The sequence below is a fragment of the Athene noctua genome, chromosome 5 (assembly GCF_965140245.1).
Source record: "Athene noctua chromosome 5, bAthNoc1.hap1.1, whole genome shotgun sequence".
Taxonomy (NCBI): Eukaryota; Metazoa; Chordata; class Aves; order Strigiformes; family Strigidae; genus Athene; species Athene noctua.
In genome coordinates, this window is record NC_134041.1 from 48,558,039 (window position 1) to 48,573,558 (window position 15,520).

General features: G+C 40.4%; 1 protein-coding gene across 3 annotated transcripts in view; it reads left to right on the forward strand.

Annotated features, from left to right (window-relative positions):
* The window catches only part of PCGF5 (polycomb group ring finger 5), a 71,148-nt gene that overhangs the window by 22,920 nt on the left and 32,708 nt on the right, over positions 1–15,520 (forward strand). For 2 of the 3 annotated variants that reach the window (XM_074907427.1, XM_074907429.1), the window contains exon 3: positions 11,772–12,081. In XM_074907427.1, coding sequence (XP_074763528.1) covers positions 11,970–12,081 — 112 coding nt within the window. In that variant the 5' untranslated portion in view covers positions 11,772–11,969. Of the gene's footprint in view, positions 1–11,200; positions 11,307–11,771; positions 12,082–15,520 lie in introns of those variants that run through there. The other variant, XM_074907428.1, reaches the window with a different exon arrangement.

Consider the following 15,520-nt stretch of genomic DNA (forward strand, 5'->3'; position numbering starts at 1 on the left):
CACAGGATCCCAGAATCACCGAGGTTGGAAAGAATATCTGAAGGTCATCTATTCCAGCACCCCTGCTTAAAGCAGGGTCAACTAGAGCAGGTTGTTCAGGACCTTATCCAGTTGGGTTTTGAAAATCTTTGAGGATGGAGACTCTGCAGCCTGTCTGGGTAAATAATTCTCACAATAAGACCTTTTTTTCCCTGACATTTAGATGGAATTTCCTGTGTTTTAATGTGTGTCCATTGCCTCTTGTCCTTTCACTGGGACTCTTGCTCAGTGTTCTTTATTCCTCCCTCCATCCTCCATCAAGAATTTATAGACAATGATAAGATCTCCCCTGAGCCTTCTTTTCTGCAGGCTAAACTCTTCCAGCTCCCTCAGTCTCTGATAGATGTCAATCCCAGAGTCATCTTTGTGGCCCTTCACTAAGTTTGCTCCAATATGTACATGTCTCTCTTACTGGGGAATCCAAAACTGGACACAGAATTCTAGATGTGTCTCACCACCTCTCTTGACCTGCTGGTAATACTCTTCATAATGCAGCCCAGGTTGTTGTTGGACCTCTTTACTGCAAGGGTGCATTGCTGGCTCATGTCCACCAGGACACCCGGATCCTCCTCTGCAAACCTGCTTTCAAGCCCATCAGTCTCCAGCTATGCCTTGCAAGTACAAGTCTTTGCATTTCCCTATGTTGAACTTTGTGAGACTCCAGTAGGCCCATTTCTCAAGCCTTTTGTGGTCCCTGTGAGTGGTGGCACGCTGGTGTATGAACTACTCTCAGTTTTGCATCATCTGAAAAATCGTTGAGTATGTACTCTGTCCCATCACCAGGTCATTAATGATGATGTTAAGCAGCACTGGCTCCACTATCAACCCTTGGGGTACTCCAGTAGTGACTTACCTTCAGCTGGACTTTATGTTGTTGATAATAACCTTTGAGACTGGCAGTTCAGCCAGTTTTCCATCCACCTCATTGTCCATTTGTCTAGTCCAGTCCCTCTATTCAAAGCAGGGTCAACTAGACAAATTGCCAAAGATGGAGACTCCACAGCCTCACAAAGCACAATTCCAGCTTTTGTCAACCCTCACAGTGGATTTTGTTCCCTTATGTTTAAATGCAGTTTCCCATGTTTCAGTTTGTGTCCACTGCCTCTTGTCCCATCACTGAACAATATTGAGAAGTCTCTTTCTCCTTCTTATTTACTTCCCCCATCAGGTATTTATACACATTGATAAGAACCACCCTGAGCGAGGCTAAACAACCTCAGTTTTCTCAGCCTTTTCTCATGACAGATGCTTCAATCCCTTAATCATCTTAGTGGCTCTTCAGCACTTTGTATGATAAAATCATAAACAGAGGGAGAAAATTATGTGGTGCAGTAGTAGTTGCCTTTCACTCTTTATTGTCAATATTTGCATCTTGTCTGATTAATGTTACTGTATTCTGTGGCTTTCAAGAAGAGTCACTTATCAAAGAAGTAGGGATCTTAATGCTAAATAAATTACTTACAGTATTCTTGTAAGTGGTTACAAGTTTATTATTCTTCGGGCACTAAGTACCATTTGAATTGGCTCCTGTTTACATCAGTGACAGTGGTTTGGACAATGACATCACTGAGAGGTCATGTTCATGGTGAGAATGTTTGCTCTAAAATTATTAGTATTGACCTTGTTACTAAGTAAAAATTATGTTTCTAAAGATTTGGACAGGTGTTTCTAGACTCCAGACAAACTATGGGGCTACTTTTTCCTTCATTAAAAAGTGACTGTATGTGATCTATATACAGGAAAACAGTATACCTCCCATTTCTCTTCTTTATGATAATCTTTGTTACATGGTTTTGCAAGCACCATATTAATTGTACCAAAAATTGTCATTTTCAGGAATATTATTGGGTCTCTCTGTACTAAAAATCATTAGTTCATTAGGATTCATTAATTCATTAGGATTATGTAGAAGCAGTTTCAATACCTCACCTTGAGTGGTTTCAACTGTTCTTACATTTTTTACACAATTCACTGGTATTTAAAAAAAAAAAAAGGGGGGGGGGAATTTGCTTCACTGGTACAAATGTGGAGAACAACAGATGCAGTGAAGAAATATCTCTTTTTGTTGTATTTTGTAACAATCATTTCTCTCATGATTTTGGTAAGTTGCTGCTTAGTGGAAGACTTAACCCCAAAATACATATTTTAGTTCCTGACATGGAAGGTTATGATGGCACCAGTGTTTCTGACAAGTTTAAAAGACACAAGGATAAAACACTAGACAGCATTCCAGATTTCTCAGCAGGAAAATGTAAATCTCCTTAATTTTATTCCTACTGAGCTGTGGCAACTAAGGTCTTGTATTTAAATGTGAATTATTAACTAGACAGCATGATGATGATAGGAGCAGGCTATGTGTTATATGTATCAACAAGTTCCCATAAGCCAAATACCGTGTCAAAAATTCATATTCACATCTATGCATTTGTGATAAAAAATTATTTTAAGAGTATTATGCCTTTTATTCTTAAAAGCCTACCAAGGATATTAGATTGGGGAATGTAGTGAGATTTGCCAAGTAAATTGATAGGTGAAACCTTCTAGCTTTAAGACTCTAGAACCTAAACTTATCACAGTGTTGAAAACAGTCACAACTAAAAAAACTCAGCAAAGTGTATACAGGTTGTAGTAATGTAGAAAGGTGTCAGATATTGTATGATATCTTTAGCATGGTTTATCAATTACTTTAGAAAAATGTTCTTGAAATGTATTTAACAGACAGCTCGATTCATTTCCAATTGTGAAAAATTCTGAAAGTGAAAAATTTTGAGGTTCTTTTGTTTTGTTTTGTTTTGTTTTTTAATATATGTATGTGTTGATACTGTAAATAATAATAAAAAAAAAAGCTGGCAATCTCAAGCTGAGGTATTATATCTGAGATAAATCTCATCTCTTAGAATCTCTTAGCGTTTGGTAGTGACTATAGGATTTGGAACTCTTGCAATCCAGATTAGAAATAGCAACAAGTTATGAAACAACAGTAAAGGATGATGATTGCTCTCTGCTGATTTTATACACCTTTATAAAATGTAAGGAGGTGTCTGTTACATATATACATATACTGCTGCATGGACGTACATACTAAGCTTGATGCAAGTGAATAGTCACCAGCTTTAATCAACTGGACTGTAGACTTGCATAGTGAAGCTTGAATCAGTTTATAGAATCAGGGCCTAAATATGAAATATAAACATAATCCACTTGCCTTTAAGTATAGATACCTCTGCAGGAGAATGTAGTGAATTTGGCAAGAATGTGATTACTAGATCACAGCTTTTTGAAGAGGAAATAAGGATCTGTTTTTCTAAATATAAAGCAAGAATCTTAATAGAATGATCCAATTTGAGCATTTGTCAGACCTTTTCAGTCAGTGCCATTAGATATTTAAGCACCCAGACATTATTTTGTTTTATTCAAACAACTGCATCTCTAGAAGGCCTTTGCCTGTACTAGTGTGCTTAAGAACTGATTCTTAGACTCAAAAGCATGTAATCTCCCCAAGTATTACCTACGTTTCTTATCACAATTTTCTTCCTACAGAATTTTCTAGCAAAGTAGTTCATGATCCTCTCTAGTTGACGAGACTGGAGAAATTAGTGATGTGAGAATGAACTTCTGCAGACAGTACAGCTTTTTAAAAGTAGGACTGTGTATATTCTTCGTGTTCTGGGAGGGACTCAGCCCTGCTCTATCCAGAGCCTAAAAAGAGAGGGTCCAAACTGCCATAGCCTACTCAGCTAAAAGCCACGTGATCTTATTAGCACCACACTGAACCCAGACTTCCAAGCATTACAAAAAGGAAGCTCAAGATACAGGGATGGTAAACGTAGTCTCACAGCTTTTGGTTGATTTTATGCACATCAACCCAGAATATGCTGTTTACATGCAGGTGGAGTCTGAAGGACATGATTCTGTAATTGCAAAAAAAAAAATTTAAACATTTTTTGCATACTTGAGAATTGGTTTATACATCTTTTCTTTATAATAGTCAGTGAGGATAATGTCAGACACAGGCACCACTTACGCATACTTTTCTGATTTAGTGCAGTCATAGGACTAAAGTTGGGAAACAGCACTGTCAACTTCCTAAGCTAATATGACTGTAGAACTGGCATATGATGCCAAGTTATGGGCTGAGGACTGATTGTTCACTTGAGAATAGCTTCTGGCTAGAATCCTGAGCTTGTCTCTCCCTAAAACTGGTCTATTATTCAAATGAAGAATCAGTTAAAAGTATCGGTTTTGTTTAATCTTTTTCCATTAGTATTTTGGATAAAATTATTAATATTTCAAGATAATCCTTCCAGTAAAATGTTGAGTGACTCCCATTTGTTAATGTGAACTGTTACAAACATCCAGAATATGTAAAGAACTTCCTAGGGGAAGGCGGCTAATGTCTTTTATCTAACTCAGTAGGCCAAATTCAGCTGTGACTATGGTCATATGATTGGCTGGACTGGATCACATGAAACAAGTTGCTGCACAGAGTTTGACTCTATATATGCTAAATGCTGTCAAAAAAGATCATACCAGGATGTGAAACTAAGATTGGAGTATCTTGGTCTGTCCTCTATTTTCTCTTAATTTATACAGAAAAAGCATTATTTATTTTACAAATTAAAAATGAAATTCATAGAATCACAGAATGGTTTAGGTTAGAAGGGACCTTAAAGACCATCTAGTTCCAACCTCCAACCCCCCTGCCCTGGGCAGGGACACCTTCCCCTAGACCAGGTTGCTCCAAGCCCCGTCCAACCTGGCCTTGAACACTGCCAGGGAGGGGGCAGCCACAACCTCTCTGGGCAACCTGTTCCATTGTCTCACCACCTTCACAGTGAAGAATTTCTTCCTTAGATCTAACCTAAATCTACCCTCTTTTAATTTAAAACCATTACCCCTCATCCTATCCCTACACTCCCTGATAAAGAGTCCCTCCCCATCTCTCCTGCAGTCCCCCTTTAAGTACTGGGAGGTTGCAATAAGGTCTCCCCAGAGCCTTCTCTTCTCCAGGCTGAACAACCCCAACTCTCTCAGCCTGTCCTCATAGGAGAGGTGCTCCAGCTCCAACAGGTCTGTGTCCTTCTTATGTTGGGGGCCTCAGAGCTGGACACAGAACTCCAGGTGGGGTCTCACGAGAGAGGAGTAGAGGGGGAGAATCACCTCCCTCAACCTGCTGGCCACACTTCTTTTTATGCAGTCCAGGATATGCTTGGCTTTCTGGGCTGCGAGTGCACATTGTCAAATCATGTCCAGCTTTTCATCCACAAGTATCTATATTAGGTTTCTAATGAAGCTGACTGTTTCAGTTGGCAGACAAAGCGATGGTTCCCGTGAATGAGAGTCTTCCCATGCAGTTCAAATGAAATGGAGTTCATCCAACGTTGCGTTATTAAGTTGAAGATTTTATTCTTGAGAGAGCTGGAAACAGAACTCATGTTGAAAATCGATTGAAGTAGGGTAGTTAACTCCCTAGGACACTGTGAATGTCATTAATTTGTCTTGTAAAAGATGAAGCTACTTTTCTATTTCCTTTCAAGCATCTTTGTTTGCTGGTTCTGCCATCATAATGGGCATGAGTAGATTTCTTGAGGATTGCTTTTCTGAGCTTTTTGGAGTTTTAAATTTGTTTTGACTTAAGATCTAGGAGCAAGTCTTGTTTTTAATTTGCAGTGCAGGTTGATTGCATAATTGTGAAGCTGTTTGACATGTGCGATACAATTTGATTTGCATTCTTGCCAGTTTTCAACTGTAAGAAACAAAATCTGTTACTAAAAATTTTAGCGGGAGTCACTGGTGGTTTCTTACAGTTTGTTTTCCATTTCCCAGAGATTGAAAGATGACACTCTTATAAAACTATTTGAACACTTCACATTATTCTTCAGCTGAGCTGTATATGTTGATGTAAGTGGCTTTGGTATTTTCAGGAAAAAAAGAGTGAAAAAATATATATTATATATATATCTATCTCTATTTTATTTATCTAAAATGCAGTATAGAGTGGAAGAGACAATATGATGCTGACAGAAACAAGGATTTTTAAAAAAACAGTAAATGAATTATAGCAAATAGCCATTAGGATATCTTGTGGAAAAGCACAGACTTCATTGAGACCCAATTAGAAAGGTCCAAACCTGACATACTAGTACAGAGGTGCTCTTCCCATGGAAGGATACATACATAGAGTTGGCAGAGCGTTTGCCCCGTGACCAGCAGATCCTGGAAATCTGTGGAGGAGACATAATCTTACCTATGCAGACAACAGCTATTTTTAGGCTGGCCTGTGCGTGTTACACCACTTTATTTTTTCTGATAATGTGGCTCTGATTGTCACTGATTGATTTATTTTTTTCCATTGTGCAGTAGTGGGGAGACTTGAAATAGTATTAATTCCCCGAGTAGATTTTCTCTGGAAAAGCCATACAATAAGCAGGTGATACTATTATAGAGATCAGGGTAAAAGGAAACTGAACTGTCAGAAGCATATAATCAGACAGCAATACAGGTAAAGTAGTTAAGAAGTATTGAGATTATACAGTAATAGAAATGACAACACAGGTGTGATTTCCACGAGTTCAAAGGAAGTCTAATAAACTATGCAGTGGAAGTGAAATAACTGGCCAGAGACTAAAAAAGTAATTCTGAAGATGCAAGATCTTCGTGGTGCATGGAGAGCAGCTGATTTAGAACCAAGGAGGGTTGTTTCAAATTATGTGTCTTCTTTAAGCTGTTACCAAAATGTGTGACCATTACTTGCTCTAAGTACTTATACAGAATTGCTATAATTTTATATAAAATATATGACTGTAAAAGACTACTTTGGTCATTCTCTGTGGCTCCCCACAATTGCAGGCAACTGTGAAATAACAACTACTCCGTTTCAGCCACAAATTTTTTTTTTTTAAATACCGTATTAAAAAAATAGAGGTTATGTAGTACAGGAGACCAAAGTGCATGAAAACTACAGTGTGCCATAAGACAAAACCAGGAGAGATTGAAGATACCACCAGTACTTCAGTTGCCTGCAGATCCTAACTCCGCTGCAAATCATTGTTTGGAAACCAAGTACACAGGCAAATGGAGGCACAGAAGCTTCTTGATTGCACATCTTGTATAATTCCTGCTGTTGTGTTACTCCCTGTGAGCAATCTTTGATGGTTCAAAGGCAAACCCCTCTTCACCATGTCACCAAAAATCAATTACATATGAAGAAAAGGAAAAAAAAAATGTTGTGGTGCAATGCAAGGCTGTATACCATAATGAAGAATTTTTGCCTTTGAAGCCAAAGTAATGTCAATGAGATCATTTTCACATGAAGGATCAGCTTGGCTATGTGTAAGCTTATATTGTACCTATACTGCTCTTAAAAAAAAATAAAAACAGAAAGCAACAGCTGATCACAGTTTGCACAGTTGGACATTAGAGTAACTGAATAGAGAATTTGGTTGCTAATATTTTAGAATTTTGTCTCTCTTTCTCTGGGAAGTTTCTGGACATGTTTGTGTTTGATGCATACAATCATGCCTATTAAAATTATACTTCAAAAGAAAAATACAAAATAGTGACAAAATAATCAAGGCAACACAAGGAAAATACTTTTTTAAAATATGCCCATTGAACTTAGATCTACAGCTGCTTTCAGCTGAATAGTTTGAATTCTGCTGTGATAGACTGGTATTTTTATATTTGCAATACCCCTAGAAGACTGTAGCCACAGTTCTTAAATCTGTTATTCACAGGGGAGGTATGTCAAGCTGGTCACAAGATCTTATCTCAGTATGTTTAATGGTCAACTAATAATATGTTCAAAACGAGGTATTTTTTCACTTCAGCTTCTGCATACAAGTGGCTAAATTGTCTCTTTCATGCTAGTGACAATTTCTAGTCAATTTTATTTCACAGCTGTGATTTTTTTTTTCTTGCAATGGCAGTTTCCCTCTCCCACTGCTATGGCCATGTTCCTTACTTATTTTCTGTGTTTCTCTAGCTGGGAAGAGACAGTGTGTGCTATGGGTGATCAGTATTGTGGTGTGCCAATGAAATGTTTAACAGTACAGATCTGCTCATCTTTCTCTTGGTAGAGTAACTAATTTGATACCCTCTCCTTTACTAGCAGCTAATTATTATAAAACCTGTAGGAACTTACTTTACAATTTATCTTTTTAAAATTTGCTTGAAATTAGTTCAACAAAGTTGGAAGACTTTGTGACACAGTTTTACCTTACTCTTGAAATGTATCTTGAGTGCATTTGTCTTATTTGTCAATGGCGTAATAATACACATGCTAGTGTTTTGCAGCCTTTACTTTAGACTATAAAAAGAGAGTAAGCATAAAGAAAGAAATGCTATATATATCCCAGAAATGTTATTACGTGCCAGTGTACAGCATCTTCTATAGAGCTCAGTAGGGGTGAAGAAAAGCCCTCAGAGCAGAAACTCAAAACCTCATTGCTGATCATTTTCACAAATAAGAGATGGGGATAGGAATAGCCTAATTCCTATCATTTCCTGTCAAATCAAAGACAGTCTTCACACCGAGCATAGCAATATTGCTTATACAATAAACAACGTTACTACTCTTTGCCTAAAATCCAAAGAAATATGACCTACAATCCCAAGATAATGGCAAAGACAGCGATGATGACAATAAGTTTGCTTGCTCTTAGTAAATTGTTCATATATATGGGAAAGTACACAAGATGCAGCAAGGAAAATTCCAACTGGACCTAAGGAAAAAAATCCACTATGAGGATTGCCAAGGGTTGAGGCAGATTGTCCAGAGAGGCTGTAGAATTGCCATCCTTGAATATATTCAAACTTTATTTGGATAAAGCCCGAGCAATCTGATTTAACTCTAACGTTAGACCTGCTTTGAACAGGGGCATTGGACCAGATGGTGTCCAAAGGTCTCTCCAACCTAATTAGTGTATGGTTCTAGTCTAGATACTGTTTTAGTGGATAGGGAATTTAACACTGGAAATAAAAGATCCAAAAGTGGTTATATTTGTCTGTTTTTCATACCTGAGTAAATACGCAGTAATTTCAAGTAAGTTGTCAGCAGTTTGCGGGAGGGTCTATCCTCTCTATTCAGCACTGATGATGTGACATCTGGAGTGCTGTGTCCAGTTCTGGGCTTTTCAGTACAAGAAGGATATGAAGTGAGTCCAGCACAGGGCCACAAAGATAATAAAGGGACTGGAGCATCATTTATATGAGAGGCTGAGAGTGCGGGGACTGCTCAGCTGGGAGAAAAGAAGGCTCAGGGCGATCTTATCAGCATGTATAAATACTTGATGTGAGGGAATGAAGATGAGGACATCAGACTGTTCTCAGTAGTGCCCACTGACAGGACAAGAGGCAATGGGCACAAATTGAAACACATGAAATCCCATCTGATCACAAGAAAACAGTTTTTTACTATGGGGGTAGTCAAAACTGGAACAGATTGCCCAAAGAGATGGTGCAGTCCCCATCTGTGGAGATACTGAAAACCCAACTGCACACGGTCCTAGACAGCCTACTCTAGCTGACCTTTCTTGAGCAGAGGGGTTGGACTAGTTGGTCTCAGGAGGTCTCTTCCAAACTAAGCAAGTCTGTGAGGCTTTCAAGATTTTGAAAGCCATAAAATGGCATTTCCATTATTGTGTAAACATAAGCCTAGCTGATAAAATTGTTTAGAAAAAAAAAAAAAAATCTAATAGGGCACTGGATAAACTGTGCTTTGAAATCTAACTTAGAATCTAGTTTATTTTTAAAATTAATCTTACCGGATGCAGTCATTTTAAAACAGCCAGGAGAGTATCGGCAATTGCTTGTTTTAAATGCACGTATATAAGTTTAATAATGTTGTATCATGCTTAAGTCTACATTCAAGCAGGGCCGTTCTCACGCTTATTCTGAAAAATACCAACTTCTGCTAAACTAACAGAACGTGACTACTAATTAAAATATTCCCATGAGATATATATAGTCTATGGTTGTCTACTTTCTCTGTTGAGAGTTTAGTGTTCTGTAACCTTTGACTTGACAATGTGTGCTTTATGGTATGATAATGCAAACAATGGTTATAGAAGGCCAAAACCATCAAAACACAGCTTTTTGTTAAATTATACCACATGCTGCTTTGAAAGGTTTTTAGCTTTATAAACTTTTGTTCATATTGTGGAGAAACAATCATGCAAGATGAACATTTTATCAGGAAAAATTATGCACATTCTGTTGACTTATTCTGTGTCAAGGTTATCATGCCTTCACCACTGTGCTGTAACTTTAATTGTAAGAGTTTTTAATGCACCTGACTCAGCCTGGCAACTGAAATGATGTAAATGGATATCTACTGGAGGGTAAATATTCCGGGAGTGGGAATGGATGGCAGGAGCAGGCCTAAGTTATTAAAGCCTTTTGCTGTTGCAGCACATACCCAAGGATGAAAGGGAGACTGCACTGGAGGGCCAATGCAAAATGAGTATTTATTTCACATGCAGAATGTGAAAGTAAAGACCTGGCACAGTCACAGGTAATGTGATGGTATTGCAGCTAATACAGGAAATGCCTCCTTATATTTTTGCTACTATTGTTAAAAGGAGCGTAGAAGAAATTTTCTAGAAATAGTGCCATTGAAAAATACCATCAAGGCAGCTTTAGTTTTATGGATAATTTCCTGGTAAGATGGTGCATTTCTGTGAACAGGGGAGCAAAAAGCAGATGCATGGACCCACGGACAGCTTTTACTCGTGCTTGGTCGTTCTCTGACTAGTTGGTCCCGGTTAGAGGGAAGCACACGGATAACATCTATAACTGCTTACAGGATTCGGGCCTAACTTAGTCCCGTGGTTTCCTCCCGAGGGGTGGAAGAATGGGTTTAAGTTTCACCCACGGGCAGAAGCCGAAGCTCTTTTTAAGAAACGGCGGAAGGGCCGAAGCGGGGCGAGGGAGGTGCAGCGGCGAGCGGGCTGGGGCTGCGGCCGCTCCTGCGCGTACCTGGGGCGGGCAGCGCCCCGGCTCCGCTCCCGCCTGCCCTCCGCCTCACCCCCCTCCGCCCGCCCGGGCGGCTCCCGCCCCGGAGCGGCGCTGCGGGCCGTGGCGCAGCAGGGCTCGGCCGGGGAGCAGCGCCTGCGCGCCCGTCCCGCCCGCCCGGGGACCGGCCGCGGCAGCCTGGCGGCGAGGGAAGGAGGGAGAGAGGGCGGGCTCGGCGGGGGTGGGAGGTGCACGCCGTTTCCCTTTCTCTTTCGCTGGGCGGCCGCCCGCCCGAGGCCGCTGGGCTGCGCCAGGTACGACGGGGGCCGGGGCGGGAGGCGCCGCAGGTGGGGGGGGAAGGGAGGGACGGGACCGGAGCCGGGCGGGCAGCGGGGAGAGCCCGCTCGCCTCTCCTGCCGGCGGGCCCCCGCGGGGCTGGGGCTGTGGGGAGGGCTCTTCCCCGCGGGGGCACTCCGGGGCCTGCGAGCGCCGGTGGGGGCGGGCAGCGGGGCGCCCGGCGGGGCTGCCCCGCGGGGCTGCCCCGCGGCCCCGACACCTGTCACCGCTGCCCGGAGGCGCCCGGCGACCTGCGCCGCTGGCGGCCGGAGCCTGGCAGGGGCAGGAGCGCTGCCTCGGACCGCGGCTGCCGGGCGCTGAGCTGCGGTTATGTAAATAATAACGCGGGTGCCCCTGCCAAGTTCATGGCGACACTTGTCCTCCGGGGCACCGTCACCGTGCTGCCAGGTTCACACACCTCTCTCTTTCCACGTGTGTTACAGGTAGGAAAATGACTCGCCTGGCACAGGAGCAGGAGTTACGAGCCACGTCCCTGTGAGACCTTCAGAGTTAAGAGCAAATGCCTGGAGAAGTCCAGCTGCACAGAGCAGCGCCGCAGCTGTCGTGAACCGCCGGCATCAACGCCTCTCAGACTTGCTCCTCTGGCCCCGAGCACTCTGCCAGCGTTTCCTACCCCACGAATGGCTACTCAGAGGAAGCACTTGGTGAAAGATTTCAATCCTCATATCACCTGCTACATCTGTAAAGGCTATCTCATCAAGCCAACTACAGTAACTGAGTGCCTCCATACCTGTAAGTAGTACTTTGCAAAACATTCCCTCCTTCATAAGTGATATTTCCTTGAAGTGTTGATGTGTTTTAATATCATCTCTGTTTACTTCTGAAGTGTTATATGAAATGCTACGCGGTTTCAGGTGGAGTTTCCTAGACACTGGTCTGCTGCCTGGGGTGTCTTGAGGGCATGTCAGCTCTGCTTAACATCTTACATAGTTACAATACCCTTCTTCTTTCCCTCAAGCTAGTGGTGATTATACTGGCTCTAGCACCAAACATGTATCACTGTGTCCTGGTTGATCAGAAGTAAGATCATTAGGTCAAGTATGGTATTTTGATAATATAGCTATGCTTTTGAAACTTAAGCCAAAGTATCTGCTGGCAATGTGCATGATGGACACACTAGTTTGGTCAGTACTGGCTCACATCTCTCTGTAATGTGTTCCATGTCATAATGCATAGAAATATTTCAAAGATGGCAAAATATTTTTTAGGGAGTAGATCTCTTTGAATGAAACTGACTCAGAAAAAATTATTCAGGTTGTCTTATGCTCCTAATACTTCTAAAACATTGGTGTGAATTAGATTAAACATATGAATGGTTTTGTCGAGCTCTGTCATCTTACTTTCACAAGCTAAATTACTTACGTGCTTGGCTTTCTTACATTTACTCCTGAATATAAGATAGTTTGCTTCAACCTTCTTGAGAATTTGGCATCTTTCCAAATAAAATTGAAATTCTCTAAAAGAAGAGTAAGGGGAACTGTATGTTTTCTGGTAGATTTCCCATTTTGAAACCTTTAATATCAGTTAAAAGCCTTGTCTTAGCATTTCCTGTCATTTCTATGCAGTGTTGTTCTTGCAGTTGTTATTGTCTTCACTGTTAATTTTTACATTATGATGTTATGTCTCTAGTATATCAAGCACATAGAGAATTAAAACATGTAATTCCTAAAACATGTTATTGATAGTACAAAGATATTATTTACCATTATAGTAATATTACTTTTAGTTTAGTTATTGAGAAAGAATAATGTTGAACTGACTTTTTCAAAGTCTGATATCAGCTAAGGATTGCTATGTGTTTTGTGGTATTATTCTTCTGGTTTGGGTTACTTGGTAAAGGAATTTAAGTTCAGGAGGAGAGAAGTTAAGCAGTGTCCTTATAAGAATTTGAAATAAAACAGGAGGAGGATAGGCATATTAGCTATTAAATTATCTTTCCCTTTAAAGAAAATGGAAAAATTCCAACATCAGTTAATTTTTTTATGGTTGAAGTTTAATGAACAGTAGTAACTTTTAAAAGGTTGGGGTGAGGGGAGGGGAAGAGTTGCATCAGAAATCAGCTCAGAGTTAGGAAAAGAAAAAGTGTTTATTATGGTATCTTTCTGTTTAGACTATTTGCTTATTTACTTTTGCTCCCATTACAAAACAATAATGGCAGAAGGAGCATTTTTTTCTCAGCAGCATCTGTTTCTTTTGTTCACTTGTAGATTGTGAGCTCTTCACTGAGACAGCTCTGTTACTGCCTAGTCCCCAGATTAGTGTATGTGAATTTTACTGAGCTGCCATATAGTTGCACAGGTCTCCTCACATAAAAGCTGCCACATGTTTGGGTCATTAAGCAGAACTGCAGGAAAGACAGTGGTGTTTCTTTAAAGCAAATTTTAATTGCCAAAATGTGAAGCTTACAATGATGGAAAGGAAAATAAAAAACTTCAAGTGGTGTTATAGAAGTCTTATGGCTCTAGAGGAAAAGGTGATCTGTATGTGGCAGAATTCAGGAAGATACTCTGATAAATTATTTTACACTTTGGCTTTTAGAGAATGTTTAAACTTTTTTTTTTTTTTTTTAAGTACAGGTATGGTTCTTCAGTCATATCCAAATAGTTACCACAAAATATGATTTTAACTGTCCTTTGTTATTTGTCTTGTACTACTAATTTCCATAATTCAAACCAGTGTTGCACAAATGATCAAAATGTTCAGATATTAGTGGTTTAAAAAGCAGCAGAAATTCATTAGATACTGGGAGTACAATGTATTGCTCCGGACAAGATGCAAAGCATGTATTGACGTACATGTTTTCCTGTGGTCGTAGAGGAACTAATGTGATCAGTAGTAACCAAATCAGTTAGCGGTTAATTCACATCTTCTGTGTTGCTGAAAAATGTTAAGTAGTAAAGTTCTGCTCTTAGAAATGTGTGCCTTTTTAATAAGAGATGTTTCTGATGGAGTTTTTAGAGATGTTGGACAAACAACTCTACCATTGACTGGGAAGAATAAACATGACTCGAGCATCAGCAGTACAAACTTTACTGTCTGTTGGGAAGGAAAGGCTTATATTACTGCAAAATATTTAATTAATCAGTACTTTGTTTCTTTTTTTACTACTTGCAACAGAATGGTTTTGGGTTTTTTTCCTAGTCTGTTACACAGTTGTCAAGGATGTTTAAGAACTACTGGTTGAAGAAGGCTAGATGTTAACTAAAGGGTATGTCCCATCATCTGAGACACTCCATTGTTTAGTAGAGTGTGCACTTACAAAACTTGGAAAATAAACTTTCCTCAGGAACATCCTTTAGTGTCCTAAAAAGTATCAGACTGTTTACACAGTCATAGAAATGTTGGTTGGAAGGGACATCTGGAGCCTGTCTAGCCAACTTCATGCATGAGGCAGGTTAGTTGCCAGCACTATACCACGTCAAGTCATGGTTCTGTGTAGTTGAATTGTGAATTCCCAAGCATGGAGTCTCCACAGCCGTTCTCAAAAACCATGGCCAGTGTTACGCTATTTACCTAGTGAAGAAATTTTACTGAATGTCCTACCAAACGACAGCTTGTGACCATTGCTTCTTGTGATACTATTGGCCACTACTGAGAAGAGCTGGGCTCTGTCAATCCTGTAACTGCTATTCAAATGATGTAGGCTGTTACTAGATCACCTACTAGCCTCAATCATGATTTACTTTTGGTAAATCAGTACTGCCTATTTCTGATTAAGTTTTTGTCCCTCGGGTAATTGGAAATTGATTCCAAGGGACATGACCTGATCAGACATCTTTCCAGGGAGCTAGGGGAGACTGTTTAACTATAGTTACCTGGGTCATCCTTCCTATACTTCTTGAAGGTGGGCATAACACACTACCCTTTTCCAGTCATCAGGCATGTCCCATAATCACCATGATTTTGGTGATAAACTTTCAGCTTAGTGACTCCTACCTCACAGATAAATTTGAATACATCCAGCTTTTCTCAGTAGGCCCTAACCTGCTGCTCCCTGGCTGCTGGTCGTCCCTCTCCTTCTCAAATCATGCTAGTATGCATGGAGATCTGGGATCGGGGTCTGTTTGTGAAGACCAAGGCAAAAAAGATATTGAGGACTTCAAACTTTTCTATATAATCTAGTCCTAAGTTGTTTCCCTCATTCATTAACAGACCCACAGTTTGTCTAAAC